Source organism: Hyperoodon ampullatus (genome assembly GCF_949752795.1).
Source record: "Hyperoodon ampullatus genome assembly, chromosome: 1".
NCBI classification, from domain to species: Eukaryota; Metazoa; Chordata; class Mammalia; order Artiodactyla; family Ziphiidae; genus Hyperoodon; species Hyperoodon ampullatus.
Genome location: NC_136914.1, coordinates 201,309,572 through 201,328,683, shown reverse-complemented (window position 1 = coordinate 201,328,683; position 19,112 = coordinate 201,309,572). Strand labels below are relative to the sequence as shown.

Genomic DNA, 19,112 nt, shown 5'->3' with positions numbered 1-19,112 from the left:
ATTAAGAACACTGATACTTCCTTAAGATAGCAAAGTGGGTTCCCTTATGAAGCCAGGCCTATCGGATAGCTTAAGCTTTCTTTGGACAAAGTGATTTGCCCTCCCAACCAACTTTCCGGGGAAAGAGTCTATCAGCCATGCTTGCTCAGATACTAAGTGATCCCAACCACCAGCTCTCCATTTGACTTTCAGGCCAAGCCCAGCCTCCCTTTAAACCAGAAATGAGACCCAAATACATCAAAGATGCTTCCTAACCACAACATTTTGTTTCCTAGAATATTTCCCTCTGAAAACGGGTGTCTCCCAATGAAATGAAACACCAATGAAATGAAAACAGGAGTTGGTTTTGTGCCTGGGTAAAAACTAAGAAATTCAATCAATAATGTGGACATCTCTAAATCCCCAGATATTTGGCATCATATTGATAATCTTTAGAGATGATTGACTGAAGGTTTGGGTTTTCATCCAGATGTTTGGGAGTTGCCACAGTCATTAACCTGTTTGTCAGCAAGTGCTCATGCATTTCCAAGAGACCTAAGTGAACACTAAAGAGGAAAAGAATAACCCAGAATAAAACAGACTAAAGAGGACAGGGGTAGCAGCTATTCGACAAAACTAGTCAAGCAGACTCCGTTCTGGGAATGGGTTGCTGCCTTGGAGATTCATTAGAACGTGGATCCAGCTCACAAGAGACTCGTGTGCTCAAAGACCTTTAAAAACCACATAAGGCTGTATCCTTGGCTGTCTACAGAACCCTACCCCATCAGATCGCAGTGTGGAGGAGTTGATGTATCAGTCCCAGCACCCGGCACAGACAGCTCACATTGTGGTCAATCCACCTTCATACCCACATGGCCTTATCCACTCTCCAGATGCCTCACGCCTGTGTGCGTAGTATGTCTACGCATTGTCAGTCCAAGCCGTAGATTTTGCAAAGCTTGACATAAATCCGGTTTGTGACTTTGCCCATGTACCCCCGTTTGTGATTTAGTGCTCTGCCTTTTATCATCTCTCCTACCTCCATTTTCTTTCCCTCTCTACTTTTTAATGCTACTTACAACTTCCCTAGCCATAGGGCAGCACAGCGATCTTTCAGTTCCTCTACTGATAAACCCAAATGATTTTTCTTGCCCAGGTTTTCTCTCCACTCAGCTTAATTTACGTTTTGGTAAATAGGAACTTTAGATCGTTCCATTCAATAGCATTTAGAGTTCCCACTTTTATCAGAGGGATCAGGGCACTAAAGGACTCCCTGTAAGGGACATTTGTTTATTCTCATGAGCGATTGGCTCTCTCTACGTTCGAGAAGGCTGCGTGCGTGCGGGCGTGCATGCACAGCGTCCTCAGTTTGAGCATCTATGCTCCACTGCCCTGTGTCAATGCTGCTTGGCACTGGCAGGAAGAGCCCAGTGAAGCCATTATGTGGACAGCAGCCGACCCTCAAACTGCTGGAGATAAATCCAGGCCCTGGGTCCCCTGTGCTGATGACCACTAGGTTCTTTGAGGAGCAAGCCCACATATGCCTGGCAGGGCTGCTTCTCCCAACTCTCCCTCCCACATCCACCCTTCTTCCCTGAACTGCAGGGGAGGCTTGTGATGACATTACTCACAAGCAAGGTCTGGGGCCCCTTCTCCTAGAGGTGGGAGTTGGCGGAGGAGGGTAGGAAGCCAGGACAATGCCTCTCTCTCTATTTCTGGGCCATCTATTGTCTTTTTCTACTTCTTTTCAATTCTTTCCACACCTTCTCCTCTATTTCTAACTCTATTTGACCTTGAACTCTGGCCTCTCCTTTCACACCAGAATGTGTCCCAAGGGGGACAGAACCTCCAAAGAAGCAGTTACCTGGCCTGACAGGCCTGGAGACCAGTAGCCAGGGGGCCAGCCCATCACTCCACTCCTGGAAATAAATCCCATTGTATTTGCATTTTAATTTTCCACATAAACAAAGGCCCAGAGTACTCGCTTGGGCAGCATCACTGGACGAATTTAATTAGAAATGAAAAGTTTATAGGGCCCTCTTTAATGCGATTAATGCTCAGTTAACATTTATCACATTCGTATGCTGGAATCGCCTTTTTAAAGCAGCCACTGGCCATGAAATGAATTTCTCTCAACTTTTTCTGTACCCAACCTGGGAGGTCATCTCCTGAGGAGTCTGCACTGCCCTCCAAGCTGTCTTCCTGAGGCCTCTTCCCCCACCCTCACTTCCCTTTAACTTGGCTTTGAAGAGACAAATGTGTGCTGGGATGGGAGGTCAGAGGGTGTGAGAGTGAGGGCGAACACGATTTCTAGGAGGGCTGTACCCTCTGCAAAGAGCTGAGTGGTCAGCCCAGCAGACTGGCTAAAAGACTTTAGAGCCTCTTCCCTAAAGAAAAAAAAGAAAAAGACACCCCTCCCCCCACCTTCCCAACACACACAGCCAGTCCATTTCTGTGGCCAAAACCAGGCTTTAGTTGGGGCTGGTTGGTGTCACACAGCTGGCTCTTGCTTCTCACCTTCTGTCTTTGGCCATCTCTTTTCTACCCTTTTTTCTCCCTCATCCTGGGCTCTCTTAGACTTTCCTTCCCAGGCCCGTGGTGACCAGGGAAAGGAGCCCAAGTCTCAAGTCTGGAGATACCTCCCTTTCTCTGGCTCTCCCAGTCCCAGCCTGTGGGAAGGCCGCCTGTCCTGGTGTCAGCTCCTCAGGGAATCAGAGCAGAGTGGGGGGAACACAATACTTCTTTTGGTCCCTAGAGGAAGGATGGCCTTCCTTATCTTAAATTCTCTTCACTCTTCCTTAATTGGCCTCCTAACCCAAACCAGCTAACCTGAGTAATGATGAAGAGGAGAGAGAGAATAGAAAGGATAAGGGATGTGGGGAGGGAGGAGAGGTATGCACTCTGCAGATGATAAGAGGAGAAAATAGCTTGACATTTGTCCCTACCTAAATGCACACTCCCTATGAGGACCTCAGCAGACACAAGCCAAGCAGCTGCTGCCAGTTTTCCGAGCAGCATGTCACACACATGCACCGCCCCAGCATTGCACACAGCTCTACACCCTCACCTCTAGCAGAGCAAGTGCACATGTGCCTGCACACAGACTAAACGAATTGGGACCCTCTGTGCACCTGACAGGACACCCACTCATCCACCCATTGGGACACTGACCATCCATTCAACCCCAGGCTTTCCAGATAACATTTGCTAGCACCCCAAACAGGCGGGCCATCCCAGTGACGGCAGAGGCTTTCATTCTGGGACCAAAAGATGCCTTCAGCCCTCTGAATGGCCAACTACCAGTTTGCCATTGTTCGCTGGACAAGACGGACGACTTTTAAAAGCTCCCTGTAGTGCCAGGGCCGTTTAGACAGCTTCCTAGGACCTGAATGCCAGGCTCAGCCAGATACCATGAGCCCACACACTCTTCCCAAAACAGAGCCACACAGAGGCTCCCAACACAGAGGCACCAACCCCTCTCGGTACCACACATAAGGGGCGGGCACCATCTTGTCCTCTAGAATTACAACAAAAGGTCACAGGATAAAGGGCAGAATGGGGTCTCCTCCCTGACCATCTCTGTGACCTGTCAGGCTAGATGCTGTCCACGAGGCTCCTGGTTGCCTTTGGCTTCCTTCACCAGCCCAGCAAATACCTTGGGGCCACAAGGGAGCATGTGGACCAGGGGCGGCCGCCCCAGTGCTCACTCCCATTTGTTCAAGCTCCAGGGCCCCTGCTGCTCTCCCTTCTCGCCCTCCTGCCCTCTCCAAGTCCTCTGAGTCCTTCTATTTCCTGACCTGACTGTGCCTACAAAGTGGGTACAATTCCTCTTGCAGCCTGCTGCCCTGCCTCACAGCCCTTTCTCCTCCTCCTGCCAGGAGCTGCCAGGAGCCACCCGGCACGTCCTCTGGCTTCCTCTGTTTCTGGATGGCTGCAGAGGGAGCTCACTGCAGAGGAGTGCATGGCAGGCTGAAGGTAGGCAGAGGAGGAAGTCCAGAGCAAAGTGGCCAGAGGCTCCTGGGTGGAGGGGGCTCTAACCTGGAACACCCAGGAAGCGGGGCCCTCCCTCCCTTCCTCTTGGCCTCTCTCCCACTCTCCCTTCTGCCAGGCACCAGGCTTGAGCGACTGCACTGCAGCAGCACCACATCCACTGCCGGCCTGCCTTGCGGTGCTCTGCCTGGTATGGGTGACCGTGGGCTGCAGGTCTTGCGACTTGACCTCCCATGCCACTTCCTGTGCTCTGCCACCTTTCTCCTCCCTGGCTGGCCTCCCCTTTTCTCCTTAATAACCTTCCGAGAGGCAGCCCCACCAGCCTGCTGTACCAGCCGCCCAGAGCTCTGGTTCCCTGCAACCTTTTCACGTGCTCCGTTCCCAGGCAACCCGTCCCAGCTCCCAGGACTCTGCCTTTCACCTCTCAGCCTCGTCACCTCCTTCTTCACTCTTCCTCCTCATCCTTACTTTTGTCCTTCGCTTTCCATGGGCATCTCCCCCTCCCCTCCTCTAGCTGTGGGGAGTTACACCTCACCCCCACTTCCCTTCCTCGGGGGCTTCTGGACTCAGGGGCTCCGGAAATGTCACATCCCCTGCACCTGCACTGGGATTACTGCTCTGGTCTGAAGCAGAGAGATAAGTTATGGGCAGTTACACAGACCAGGGGCTGCAGACCGCTGGCCCATGAACTGAATCAGGCCTGGAGATGTGTTTGATTTAACCAGCACAGAGTTTTAAAAAACGAAATCTCAATGCCTCTAGGCTGGGCCTACACACTCCAGCTCCTGTTTGTTCAGTTCTCACCACCTCTGTCTCAGCATTGTAGGTTCTCCTGCTAACCTTCCCCGCCGGGGTCCTGGAGGCCTCTGTGCTCACGACCCCCTGCAGCCACACGGCAGCTCCACTAACACATTCTCGCCAGTCTGGACTTTCGGGCACTACTTTCCTCCCCTTACAGCCGACAACAAACCCGAACCTCTCTGGGATGCCAACGACTCTGCCTCTCTCTCTCTCACATGAAAAACACCAAATATCTTCTTATCATATTATCTCTCAAAAACTGAAAGAGTCCAGTTATTTTTGTGGTTGGTGAGGATGAGCTACAAGAGGAGCCTGGCTCCATGGCCTCTCCCGTCTCCCTCCTACATGACTTCCCCTCCTACCTGAGAGCTCCCAGGTCTACACAGGGCCTTGCTTCTTCTTTTCCAGTCCCAGGTCATCCTCTTCTGGTTTCCTACACCCTCAACAGCTCCCCTATGCCCAGCCCTCCCCAGGAGACCGCAGGCATCTGCCTCTGCCATCATGCTCTACTTGGTCTGGTGTCCAAGCCTTCTCTAGTTCCCAGTTATGTGTTCCTTGCACCCAGCTTCTTCCTTATTTCCCTGGCACCTGGATTACTGGGGAAGGATTTGGAGGCTGAGCCTGGGGCCTGGCCGTTGGGAGAGCTCTGACAATGACCGTGTCCCAGTGCTGCTGACATGCCTCCTGCTGGGGGACCCGCAGGTCACTTGGTGGGCCACTGCACCGTAACTCTGCAGGAAGGGGGTGCACCAGGAAGGGCATCTTCTTGGCTGCTTATGCAGTTGGTCCCTAACTAGTTCTGCCAACGGGGCTGGGACTCAAGTGTTGAACTGAAGATGGACAGTGGATCACACAGCTCTCTATCACAAAGGCAGCATCGCTGCAGCAAAGCCCCTCTAACTGGGGCCTAACTAGACTATGGAGTGTTACAGTGCAAATAAAAATTTAAGAAAAATGTGGCCCCAATTTTCCCAAATTATGAAATGAGAAATCTTCAACCCAGCCTTGTTATTGCTGCCCAAGGGCCCAATGACTGCCTCACTGATTGACTGGATGGTCCCAAGGACAAGGTGTCCAGCCTTTGTCTGTGACTGCAGGTCTTCCTCTTTTTCCTCCTCTTGGCCTCAGAGCCCATTTACCTAAGAGCAGACACAGGTAGGCACAAACACACACAAATCCACATACCCTGAAGATATCAATCTCTGTGCCCACAAACCATCATGAATACATTCAAGCTGCCCCTTTAGAGTACCAAAACAAATAACTTGCTCAACAGGAGAAAAACATTTCAACCCAGTAGTTTAGTGGTAGACAGATAAACCCACAGCAATTTAATTTTCCACCCATTTAATATTTTACTTATCGTTAGGGCATTGGTTGTGAGACACTGTTGCCCACTCCTCAGATTTATCAGGGCCCCTTCTCTCTTCTCTAGGCTCACCCACGTGGCTGGGTGAGCAGCACTGGGCATAGCTTCCCCTGCATGAATCTGAACTCTGAAAGCAAGAAACTTTCCCTTTGAGAATCTGACCTGGGGGTGGGGGTGCTGAGATGAAACAGCAGGGATTCAGAGAAGTGGCAGGCCATGTTCACACCCTTTACTGCATTCTTTTAAAGAACAGGAAGTGAGAAAGGAATTCTTTCCAGCATACAGTTTCCTCTTAATATAAGAATTCCAACTCCAGGTGGCAACAAGGAAGGGCCAAGGACGGACCTGAACTTTAAGAGGCAAAGTTGCAGAGTAGCTGGAGCTGAAGATCTAGGGAGCTGGGGGCAGACAATGGAGCCCTGGTTTAAGGCGCTCCTTTGTGGGCTCAGAGGGAGCCCCCTTTTCAGCTTGCAGGCTCTGGTGTAGGGGGGTTTGGTTCATCTTCTGCACCAGTTACTACTATCGCTATTCTTTCTATGGAGGCATAATACTCTTGTCCACAACACACACCATCACACATACAACCACACTAACCCATGGGTACTGGAACAAGCCCACTTCCCAACTGCTCCTTACCACCCCAACTTCCAACGGTGCCTCTGGTCCCCTGAATCTACTTTGCACAATAATCCCCACCTTGTGCCAATATGCACACAAAGCCATTGCCCCATCTCCCCCCTCCCCAATATTCTCTTCTCCAGGCACCCCGTTTCCCTTCTCTAGGGGCTGCTCCTGTCTGGTCCCATCTCCACTTGGTTAATTCCCCCCGTGGCCCCTGTATTGAACTGTTGTGTTGTCCATTTCCCTGTGACAAGGGCTCTGGTTACAGAGTTATTGATTGGTTTTCATGCAGACAAATGGGCCCTTCCCGAGCTCCCATCGAAATCCCTGGCTGTATGGGCTGATTGTTGCCTCTCGGGGTGTAGGATTGCACTGAAGACCACCCTCTACGCAACCTCCTTTGCCCAGACTGTGGACGGTAATAAATGGAGGCAGCCTGAGCGATAATAAAAGCAATTGAGTAGGTTACCTGTGCAGATACAAGATTTATGCCTCTTCATATTTGATGTGATTTTTTTATTGAGTTCTCAGAATAGTTGGTCACACTTTATTTATTTATTTAGGGTTTTCCCCTCTTGTTTCCTCTTTGGATCACCCTCCAAAACCCACCTGGAGCTTTCATTAGGGACAACCCCTCCTGCCTTCCTCTTTCCTAGAGTTGCTAGTGGAGGTAAGAACTCAGGGCAACCAGCCATTGCTCTCACCTGAAAGCCATTTTGTGGCCTGCCCACCCACTCGGAGCCTGCCCGCAGGGGAACAGACCGATAAAATTGCTGGCCAAGAAGTCTAAAATAACTAAGGGAACAAAAATGGCTTTTCAGGGGGACAACTCCAGCTCATTTTAAGAAATAAGAAGGCCAGCAGTCATGACTATTTCACACATTGTTCTAACGACGGGCAGCCTCAGCAGCAGGAGATGCTCTCTGGGGAAAGACAGGTGAGCAAGGCTTTTCAGACAGAAACTGGCATGTCTGTCCACTATAGGTGGCCTGATCCAGTAGGCCCAGGGCCACAGAAAGCAAGTTCTCTATCCTTACTTTTCCCTTTCCTCTGTGGGGAGAAGTCTTCTTCTTAACCTACCAACTTGCCTTGGCTCTTTGCCACTAGACCAACAGCCCTGACCACCAAACAACTGCAAGGGTATGGAGATGGGCAAGCAGTGCTGCCTCTCTGGCCCAGCTTTGTGCCAAGCCAGGTCCAAGAGTCAAATGTGCAATGTTCTAGAACCTGTGTCTGAGAAAGGGACACAGACCCCCGCCGTGAACATGTCTTCAGCATTCCCTTGGCTGGGATGAGTGGCTCCCAGCTTACTTGGAAAGGCCTTTGAATGAACAGCTAGGCCACTGTCACCCCAGTGCCAGATTTCCAACGAAGACCTGCAGATGACACGAGACGGAACTGTTTAACAGCCCTGGGGCTGGCGCCTTCCTGAAGCCAGTGCTGCCACTGCTAGGAGAGTAAATATGCTCACTTAGAGCCCAACAGGCTAAGAGAGAGTGTGGGTAGCAGGTGATCGGGGGGGAAATTGACTCTGCGAGGGTCCACTCCAAGGATCTAGGAGCAGAGAGTGCCTTGATCCCAAAGACTATAGGGCAGGCTGAAAAAGTTAAGAGAGCGAGGGCCTCCTTGTCAGCTCAGTCCAAGACAGTGCCCTCAGGGGAATCTTCAGTAACCCTAGACTGTATCTGGAGTTTGCGCCTGTGCCTTCAAAGAAGCTATATTCCCTGCCCAGAGCAACAGCCAAACCTGAAGACTCTGGCATATAATCAGGAAAATCCTTCCTGCCCAGCCAATTGCTCAGCAACGTAACTAGGTGGCTGTTTCCCTTTCAGCAGCTTGGATCTCCCTCCATCTCCTCCCCACTCCGGGCCATTTCCCACACCAGGTTTCAATCTCAAGTCACCTGTTTATAAACACCCGCCCTCTACAGCAGTGGTGTACAAGCTGAAGAGCTGGCAACTCCACGCTCAGCGATCAGTAACCCAATATTGAGAGTCATTCAAATAAATTCCACATGCTAAGCAATCTAGTCAACCCTCCGGATTTTTGACGGTGGTCTCTGGGGGTGAGGGTGAGGTTGGGAGGCCTCTTTGACCTACTCCATTGGCTCAGAGAGGTATTTCTATGAGGATTTGCCAGTGGAGAATGGGGGCTGGATGTCCAAGCCTTTATCGCGACAGGATCAGAAAAAGCCCAAACCATTTTTAAAGCATGAAAAGCAATTTAGTTTATAACCATAACAGTATATTTCAAGTGTGGCAACAGCATCTGTTTTGGGGAGGAGAAGATGAAAACCCTCATGATTTGGCTCAGGTGGATAAGCATGTGTGGATTTCCTTTCTTGCCAACGGCCAGCACGGGCACATTCTTACCGTGAGGGTTATAAAGTACTCAACACAAGTGGGCACCTAACCAACAGTAAAGCGCTGAACTCAAGAACCACCCGGTCCCCAATGCGTCACACTTTCTACACAGGGGAAAATCTGTAGGCTCTTCCTTACCGCAAGTGAGATTTCACAAAGTTCCTGGCATCAGCAGCGCCAGCAGAAATCCCGCTTTTAGCAGGTTTTGGGTTGAAGCAACGCATCTCAGATAAACCCTCCCTTTCAGAGCAAAGCACCTCGAGGGATGACACTAAGGGCATGGGCCCAGATGCATGCCTCCAGTCCTGACTCGGCAGCACACTGGGAAGCCCCCAGAATTCTTTCCAAAGTATGAGTCACGGTAGGATTCTGTCCCAAAGCAAAAGCAAGAATATCCTGACTGTGCCTTGTTGACAAAGCAAGCCAGGAAGCCTAGCTGCAGACCCAGGGCTGGCTGCCCACGCTGCCGGTGGCTTCCCCGTTCTTCTCCTCCCACTCCCTTTCCATCTCCAGCAACACCTGTCCACAGATGGCTATTTTCCCACACCCAAAGGTAGCCTCTGTGCCCCTCAGGTGATAGGGCTCCGTGTTGAGCAAATTCTGCTGCTGTCAGAGCTGTCAAGCTGAAGCCGTTCCTTCTCCCACTCTCATCCCACTAGCAGCTCACTCTTCTACTTTCTCTCAGTTCTGGTGAGAGCACCTCAAGGCCTCTGGAGCTTGATCCTGGGGTCATATGTCCCCTGCTCTCTGTGGCTTTTCAGGATGAGAGTATTCCCAAACTTTTGTATAAGCCAGCTGCCCAAAACATCTCGGCCAGTGAGGGGTATATGTTGGGGACGGGGGGGAGAAGGGGTGCTAGACAGAGTGCTAGGCAAGGGGTGCTGTCACCACACCTGCCTTGATTGCTCCAATCCTCCACACATCAAGAGAAGCACATTGCCTTGACCAAACATATCTTGGGTTCCTCCACCGGCTTGCAGATCCTATCACAACAACAAGATTTCTACCAAATGTTCTCCAGAACACCAGCACCCAATCCCAGCAACATTGCTCCTCAGCAGGGCTGCTCTCCTCCCAAGACCTCGGTTCCAGCTCACTCCCAAGACCAGTAGCCAGCCTAGAGGCTGAGAGGAAACAACGCTTTGGCCCCTTCCCATCTCTCACCGCCACTCCTTCCCCAGCCCCAAAGCTTCCCCAGCTTCCTCCTCTGGCTTTGAAATGCAAAAGACTCATTCCTCTCCCAAACCACCAGGAGAATTTCTCCAGCTCCTTTGGAAGGTATCTGAATGTCAAACCACTATGCTCTCAATACCTAGCTGAGCCAGGCCCAGGGAGCTAGAGAATTTTCGGAGGGTGTATAATTAGCTGATCAGTATTATGTTACCCTGTTCATAACTGAATAACCATTTTAATACAGATGGCACACACTGGGATAATTTCTGGGGTCGCCTCACAGTACGTTACAGCACAAGTGTGGCAGAGGGAATCTTCTTTAGCCAAGGTACATTCTACCAGCTAATTTTACCTGCTGTTTTCAGGATGATTTGGGATAATTCCATTTCATTTGCAAAATATTAAAAAAAAAAACCCTTGATACGTGATGCCAGTTTCAGAAAAAGGCACCAGCTGAATTATTAGTTGTCCTGATAATGAGCCTATGAAGAGTGTAAAGAAAAACAAGGGTATGAAACCCTCAGCCTTCTTCTCATTTGGGGTGTTGCCCTACAATGCGCGGGGCGGGGGTAGAAAAGCTGGCCAAGGCTGTCTGGAATTTGCACAGGGTCTCCGCTGACATCGGGTTGTACAGTTCTGTGATGGGAAAGCCATCTTGGGTTCCCATGTCCAGTGTTCTTGTTATGTGCTGTACCTGCCACATGTGTACACTGGCCGGGGGCGGGGGGTACATACATGGAGTGTGCACGGGTCCCAGAGGGCACACTGGAGTGGCTCAGAGATTGGGAGACTGACTATCTTGTGCTACTATATGTCGAGCTGAGTCCATCCTGAGTTGTCCCCCTGTGCCTGAGCCTGTCAGCAGCACAGGCTTAGGCCTGGACATAGGTACTCTAGGTGGTTGGAGGCATCTCCTAAGGCTCAAGTCTCAGGGTCCAGATTCTCCCTCCTGACCTGGCATCCCACTCCTGGTCTAGCTCCTCTCCTCCCTGCCAGTGGCTGGCTGATGGTTGGCGTTTGCTCTGCAGGCCTGGATACGGGTGGTAATAGGCCGGAAATTTGTGAGGAGCTGGCTAGCAAGGCCTGGGCTCCCGGGAGGCCAGCTTTGTGGGAGTCAGCAGGGATGGCGGGGGAGCCAGGACAGGCGGCTGCCCCTGCGGAAGGGAGCATGCCTTTAGAAAGGGAAGTCTGTTTGGAGGCGATGAATAGACACTGGTCATTTTAAAGGCTTCGGCTGTGGGCTGTGATTGTCTCTAGATACCGAGGCGCGTAATCTTGGAGTCTTAATTACCACAAACACTTGGATTCATTTCCAGGACGCCAGCGGGAGAAGCCTGGCAGGGAATACCCAGCCCTGAGCTGGAGACAGCCTTGTCTGTCTGTCTATCTCTCTGCCTTCCAGGTCCCCTCTCCCTGCCCAAAGGACCTGGGAGCTGGGAGCAGGAGCAAGGGCAGGCAGAGGCCGAAGAAAGAACGGAGACCGGTGCTGGGGAAAGCCCTGGTGGGTAGGAGCTGGGAGCTGGAGCCCCACCCTGCAGCCCGCCGTGGCTTGCTCACCTGTTGATGGAAGAGACGCTGGGCACCGTGTCGTTGTCACAGATGCCCTCCGCCAGGAGCCGGTCCCGGATCTCCCAGGCGAACATAGTCGGGTTCTGTCGCTTGTATTCGGCAATCTTGTCCACAACTTTGGGTGTTGCCACTTTGGGCTTGGAGCCGCCGATCACTCCGGGCTTGATGCTGCCGGTCTCGTAGTACCTGCGCCGGGAAGACCGGCGGGGTCAGCGAGAAGCCGGTGGTGGCAGGGACAGGGCGCTGCAGGCGCCGGAGCCGCTGAGCCACTCTCCCGCCTGAGGCAGTGGCACGGAGGGAAAAGGCCCAGAGTGTCTGAACCGGCTTCCAGAGTCCACTTGGCTAGGGCAGGGACGCAGTGGAGGATGAGGGGAGGGACACCAGGGACGCTCCCTCCCTGGAGGTGGCCATACCAAAGGCTGCACGCACAGCAGCTGGAATCAATGCCCCTGGGAGTGGAAGCCCGGCCCCTCATTTGGGAAGAGCGGGAGGAACAGCACTTGGAGGCCTCCAGACCTTTCCCACAGAGCACAGGGACCCTATGGGAACCAGGGCCAACCTTCTACCTCCCCAAGCTGATTTTTCTCTTCTCAGGGACCCCTTTTTACCTTCCACCCTATTCCTCCAACCCTCCCTTCCAAAGGGAAGAGCTGTCCTTCCGTTTCTGAAGACTGGAATCAGGCTATCTCCCAGTGAGGTCCCTGGAGCGGGGCAGGTGCTGGATGGCCCTGCTCCACCCTCTCTTCTGGGGCCACAGTCACCACCTGAGTGGCCTCTCCAAAAGGAGCAGCTCTCCAGATAGCCCCAGTCAGGGGCCTCCCTCTCCCACTGGCGACCTCGACTTTTAGCCAAGCCCTCGGCTGGAGACCCAGGGCTATCCAAACAGGAAAGGAGACAGGGCATCTCCCAGGGGCAGCTCGAGGCCCTCACCTGCCCAGGATTTTGCTGACACAGCCGTGGCTGACCCGCAGCTGCCGGGAGATGTCGCAGGGCCGCACACCCTGGTGGGCCAGCTCCACGATGCGCTGCCTCACCACGTCGGGCAGGGGCCTGCCATTCACAAACACCCCCCCAAGCTGGTTCACACCCCCGTGCCCTGCTGGGGAGAGACAAGAAAAAAAAACAACACCCCACACACAGCAGGGACCGGCCATTAGTCAGGGTCCGCGACCCAGGACGTGCAAAGGGAGCAGGCAGGGCGGAAGGGCATGTTCCCGGGCTCGCGGGAGAACGAAGGCCGCCGACCACAATGCAGAGGATTAGGGACTGGAATCTGCGGAGCTGCAGAAACGCGGAAGCGCAGATGCTGGGCGGAGGGCTGGGAAAGAACGCGGCTCTAAGACCGGTGCGACGCCAGGGAGAAAGTGACGGAAGGAATGGGGAAGCGGGGAGAGAGGGAAAAAAAGGGAAGAGGGGGAGAAAAACAGCACAGTGGGAATTAATGCCAGCAGGAAAGAATGTAGGGAAGAGAGGACAGGAAGGGCCGGGCGGAGGAAGGAACCGGAGCGGTGCGGAATCCCGCCTGAGCCGCAGGCAAGAGGGAGTTGTAGGAGCCTGCTTGGAGGCGGATGATTCTGGGGTGTTTGGGTCCGGTTGACTCTGTACATAAGGACTCCAAGCACAGAGAGGGCCTAAGTCCCTGATATCCCCCCTTTTGCTCCCTACCTCTTTTCTTGTATTTATTTTTAATTGGAGTTAGAGTTTTCCTGCCTCTTTCCCTGTGTTTTTGTTTTGTTTTGCTTTCTGATGGGGAGCTTTTCTTTCCTTTATGTTTTCTATCTTTAGATATTTGGGGAGCCATATTTCCCCTTCGCCTCTGTAGTGTTTAAAGTTCAAAGAAAGCCAAGTGGAGGAGGGAAGGCTGAAGAGGCAGGGGCCCAGAATCTGCTGCGCTCGGAGACGGGGAGGCAGTGGAGAGCGGCAAGGTGCCGGGGTAGCAGCCACAGAACGCAGACTGCTTGGGTTCGTCCGCCTGCCGCGCTGCGCTAGGCTTGGGGCCCACGGCCTCGCTCAGGACGCATGGTACAGGTAGCCCAGGCGGGCTGAAGACACACGGGGCACCCTGTGCAGCCAGCCCGAGCTAGCTCATGTCCATCTGACCTTTTAGACCTCCGCAGCCACTCAGGAAACCGGGCAGCAATGACGTTTGCTCTCCTGGGCAAGAGGAGGGTGCTGGGTCTCCAACCAGACTCCAGCGCAGGCTCCCAACCTCGGAGCCGAGGTGGTCGCCGGATGCCAGGCCTGAGGACGTTGCCTGGCGCCCCGTTCTCCCTGGCTGACAGCAGTATAGAAATCCTGCACCCAAAGCCATCAACCTGCTGCCGCAGTTACTGAGCAATCCAACCGCAGAAAGTTCTAGCGGCAGAGTCCGACCTGACCAGGCCAGCAACCTGCAGTCCCTGTCCTGCTAGCCTCAGGCGACTTTCGGAGAAAGCGGGGACATTTGCACCCGACTCGCTTCTCTCCCGTTCCCTTCTGGGGGACCGAGAATAGGGGCCGGCGAAACCCCTGGGGAGAGGCCTCTGATCTAGAGGCGGGGGGGAGGCCGGAGCCTCTTATTCTACCCCTCATCCATGCTAGGCTCCCTACCTCTAGCCCCGCTCCTCACTCCTCCCCTCCCTCCAAACCCGACCATCAATAATTTAGGCCCCGGGAGAACTCGCGTTACCGGTATGAAAAGGCGGCAGCTGCGGGCAGATTAAAGATGAATAATTCAGCCTCCCCGGGCTCCGGGCCCAGCCCCTCGACCCCAATCTAAGGGGTGGGTAAAGGAAGGGGGCACGGCGGGAGTCCAGGGCTGGGGCCGAGAACCTGCGCTGAGTCGGGCCTGGAATGCGCCACTGCCGCCGGCGCCGACTCGGGCTGCCGCTGCTGGCCGGCCAGCCCGCCCGCGCCGCGATCTCTCCCTTCCTCCGACCACCTTCGGCTCGCCTTGCTACCCTTTCGGTTTCAAAGTGGCACCCAGTGGGCGGCCAGGACTCGGCAGATCCCCCGCGGAATCGGCAAAAGAGGAGAGGCAGCGGGGCCAGGAGGCCGGCGGGCTGGGCGAAGGCGGCGTGGTACCCCGTTCCACTCCCTCCGAAAAGGAGTCAGGATTTCAGTCTCGGCTCCCAGAAACCCGCGGCAGCCGGAGGCCCCTGGCTCGGATTTCCTGTGCTTGGAAATTATTTAGGGAAATATATTTTGTCACAGGAGTATTTTTTAAAGCATATATATATATATATATATATATATATATATACGCTAAATATATGCTTAGAGAAAAATACAGCTCTCCCTCCTAGGCTCTCTTGTCCCAAGCACAGATCCAAGCCAGGTCTAAAAAGTTTCCCTGTGAAAAGTTACAAATCATCCTTGATTATTAACCTACAGAGGAGGGAAAGTTTTCTATTCAGAATCTATTTTAAAAAAAAAAAGAAGGCGGCAAAACAAAACAAAACAAACAAAAAATACCTCTAAATTGTTTTCCAAGCTAAAGACATATGACAAGAATTAGATAAATTCAAATTTCATTAAAATAATTCTCTTTTCCTAGTTTTAAATGTCTTTTCTCCCCTTCTCCTTTTTCCTGTAACATTTTTTTCTGTTTTCTGGCTCTTCTTTCCTCCCCCTTGTTTTGATTTCTCTCTCCTTTCTCCCCAGCTTTGGCATTTGCCTTCCTTTTGTTCTTCCCCCCTCCTTTTCTCCCTCTTTTCCTATCCCCTGGCCAGGTTACTGGCTGGCCCATCCTTACCAGGGAGTGGGAGCCCAGCAAGGAGCCTCCAGAACTAGAAGCTAAGCTTTGCTCTACCCAGGGATCGCCTGGAAGGCTCTTCTACATGATCTCTCACAGACTTCGATTTCTCCTTGGAATCCCTCTTTGTTTTTAGAGCATCTCCCAGGGAGAGGCAGAGAAAGATGACCACCACGTCCTGCCAATCTCAGACTCCCAACTCCAGGACAAGAGGGGAAGGAGTAGGATGGAAGGTAGGAAAAAAAAGAAGAGGAAGGAAGTATTTCAAACCAGCCCACAAGAAGCCTTGGCTGGGCTGGCAGGGCCAAGAGGTGCTGGGAGCTGAGGGTCAGAAGGGGGCACCCCACCCCCACACTCTTCAGCCTGATTGTCCTGACACTGAGGCTGCCCTTGCTGGGAGTCTCCTCCTGGACCACCACACTCTAAGTTCCAGAAAGGTAGAGATGAGGGGAGGGAGGAGGGGGAGGCCGAGAGAGAGAAAGAGAGAAAATAAAGAAAACACAACACAAAACCCTGAAAACTGCCTGTCCATTAGTCCCCCAGCTCCAGTCAAGAGGGTGGCCAGGGAGTAGAGTGGTTGGAGCCAGGGTCAGGGGCTGTGGATCCACTACCTAAGAAAAAGCAGGTGGAAGGAAGGAGGGTGATGGGCACCAGGGAGGTAGGAAGGCAGGTAGAAGAAGTATGAGCGACAAGGCAGAAGGGAGAGAAACTGGGGGCTTTAGAAACACCGGGAAATGAGAAAGAACGAAAGGGGTGACCAGAAGAAGCCAGGGTGGCCTCCAAGATGGGACCTGAGCGCGTGGGGAGCCAGGGCCGCGCAGGACGGGACCGGGTGGGACGGGGAGCCCCGAGCTGGGGCAGGAGCCGGGCGCCGGTACTCACGGTGCATCGCGGAGAAGGGGTCTGCTTTGCAGTGCATATCCATGGGGAGACAGAGGAGCGGGAGCAGCGCGGCCGCCGCCGCCGTGTCGCCTCTCAAACTCAACTTCAGGACTTGAGGAAAAAAGGGAGGGACGGTGGGGGCGGGGGGTGAGCTCCCGGCTGCGGCGGAGCGCTCGGGGGCGGGGGGGCGCCGCGCTGCGCTCCCCGCGGGGACTCCTCCCGGGCCTGCCGGAGCTTGCAACCGCAGCGCCCGGAACTTCCCACCGTCGGGGCGCGGGGCTGGGCGGTCAGCAGAACGGCCCCGGGGTGGCAAGCCGGGCCGGAGGGACCTGGGGGCGCATGGCGCGCGCGGCAGCTGCGGCCAGGGCTGAGGCTGGGCGGGGGAGACGGCTCGCTCAGCTCCCCTGGAACCCGTTCATCCAGAGGCGGCAGTCGGAGTAGCCGAGGAGCAGGGGCGGCCCGAGGGCGCCGGGCGGGGAGCCGGGCCGCTCCAAGTGCCGGTGAGTTGGCGAAGTTGGCAAAGAAGTAGCAATCCTCGGGATGTCCGAGCGGGCGCCTTCGGGAGGGGAGAGCGCGAGCCGGGCCCCCGCCCCCGGAAAAGGCTGGCGCGCTCCGCCGCGGCCGAAGAGCCGGGAGGGAGGGAAGAAAGGAGGGAGCCGAGGGACGCCGGCAGCACTGGACTGGCCCCAGGTGGGTTGCGTTTGTGAGAAGACTCGGCCGGAGACTGGAGCCTCGGCTCCCGGTGTATGTCTCTCTAAAAGCTGCAAAGCCCCCTCCAGACCCCCTCCCTCTCCCCGCGCTGGGAGATGGATGACTTGTCAGACAAAGGCAATAGATTCCACCACTCTGTGATTCGCCAGCGCCGGAGCCCCGAGCTTCGGCGAGGAGGGCCCCGCGCCTGTCACTCCGGTGCCGGCGAGGGGAGGGCAGGGGAGGGGGAAACGGGAGGGAGAGAGGGAGGGAGGGAGGAGAGGGTGAAGGGGGAGGAGGAGGGAGGGGGAGGGCAGGGCAGGGGAGCGGCCCAGGGGGAGGGGGAGGGGAGCCTGGGATTAAAACTACATTGAGAAACGAAACTCGCCGATAAGATAAACGTTAGATAAGGATAAAGAGCGGCCAGTCTAATGAATATTCAGGAAACGACTGAGGGTCGCAGAACGCGCCACGCTCGGAAGCCGGCTCGAAGTCCCAACTCACCCAGCCCTGCCATCCACTGGCCAGTGCCCGCATGAGCCACGGGGCCCCGAGCTCGGTCCGCAACCCTACTCCTATCTCCCCTACTCTCAGCTCTCAGTTCCCTTCCGTTCCTCCTGGTTCTTCCTTCCTCTCTCTGGTCCTTCCCTTTCGCCTGTCCCTCCTGAGGTAACTCCCCACCCACATATCCCCAATTCTCATTCCGGGGCAAAGTGTCCGGCAGTTTTTCCTCTCTCGTCCCACGCACGGCTGCGCGCAGGGCTTCCCTCGTCCCCTTGCCTAACGGGGTCTGGACAGCCCAGAATGCTTGGTTTAGAATCGAGCTGGAGACCTCCGGCGGGAACCCACTTGCCTCAGTGGGACCCAACGGACGGTGCGAGAGCCCGGGGACCTGGCTCCTGGACCCTCGGGTGGCCGGGGAGGGGGCTTGGGGAGACAGTGCAGAACGACTAGTCGCTGACGGCTGAGGACGCGGGAGACCGAGGCTCGGCTCGCTCTCCCCGGCTGGGGAGAAGAGGCTGTGAACGAGGCTGAGCGCCGCCCGCTGCCAGCTCGGCGGATCCAGAGCAAGCGCAGGAGGCGCAGCGCGCTCGGCCCGGACCCGCTCCTGCTGGAGCAGCTGGTCCAGCCTCCGCAGCCCTCCTCCGCACTCGCTCCCTCGCTCGCTCAGGTCCGCTCGCACGCACCAGGCAGGAGAAGCCCTTTGTCTCCTAACTGGTTAAGTACAGAATATCCGGGAGATCTTTATGAAATATTTTCCCTCGTCTCATAAATCATCTTGGCACTTCAGCTGATGTTTTAACTCTCCCTCCTTCGCTCCCTCCCCCCTCCCCTTTCTGGGTCTGCGAAAGGGCGGCTCAGGGAAGCCGGCGCTGCGCTCTTGCAGCCGGTACTCGAGGCGACTCTAGCCCCTGCCTGCCGACCCTGGCGCCCGCAGAAGCGCCGCGGACTCGCGCCGCTGTCCCTCTGGCCGGCGCCCAGGCGGCAGCTAGGTTGGGGGCCGAACCCGCCCAACTCAGGCAGGAGGAAACTCCTACAGGGCCTCTTGCACCTGGGTTTTCAGAGCGCCCTTCATCCTCGTGCGGGGTTCGGGCCAGGTTCAGCCCGACAGGGTTCCGAGCTTCCCACTCTTTAGGAGGCCGGATCCGCTGGGATCCTGTCATTTGCTCTCCTTCCTGGATCCTCCAGATCCCAATCCGCTTAATCCACCTGCGAAGTAACTTCTGGGAGGAAAAATCCCCTCCCCCCTGCCCCCTCCCTCCCAGCCCTCACCGCCACTTCCTTTGGGCGGCCAAGCTGGTTCCCTCGGGCTGGAGGTGGAAGGCGCAGGGTCCAGCCCCAAAGGTCAGTCTCTTCCTCTCGAGACCTGCAGATGGCGCTCCTGGGTTTGCTTTGGCCTCAACCCCACGAACACGCACTAACTTGGTGTGGGGAGCGAAAA

At 54.8% G+C, this 19,112-nt stretch overlaps 1 protein-coding gene across 9 annotated transcripts in view; it reads right to left on the bottom strand.

Moving 5' to 3' along the window:
• Positions 1–16,586, bottom strand: part of PAX2 (paired box 2) — a gene marked incomplete at both ends in the record, with an annotated part of 77,911 nt that extends 61,325 nt beyond the window's left edge. For 3 of the 9 annotated variants that reach the window (XM_079715368.1, XM_079715369.1, XM_079715371.1), the window contains 3 exons: positions 11,854–12,051; positions 12,796–12,964; positions 16,481–16,586. In XM_079715368.1, the coding sequence (XP_079571494.1) occupies positions 11,854–12,051; positions 12,796–12,964; positions 16,481–16,523 (410 nt within the window). The remainder of the gene's footprint in view (positions 1–11,853; positions 12,052–12,795; positions 12,965–16,480) is intronic. The other 6 variants (XM_079715370.1, XM_079715372.1, XM_079715366.1 and 3 more) reach the window with 3 other exon arrangements.
• Between the last annotated feature and the right edge of the window lie 2,526 nt (positions 16,587–19,112).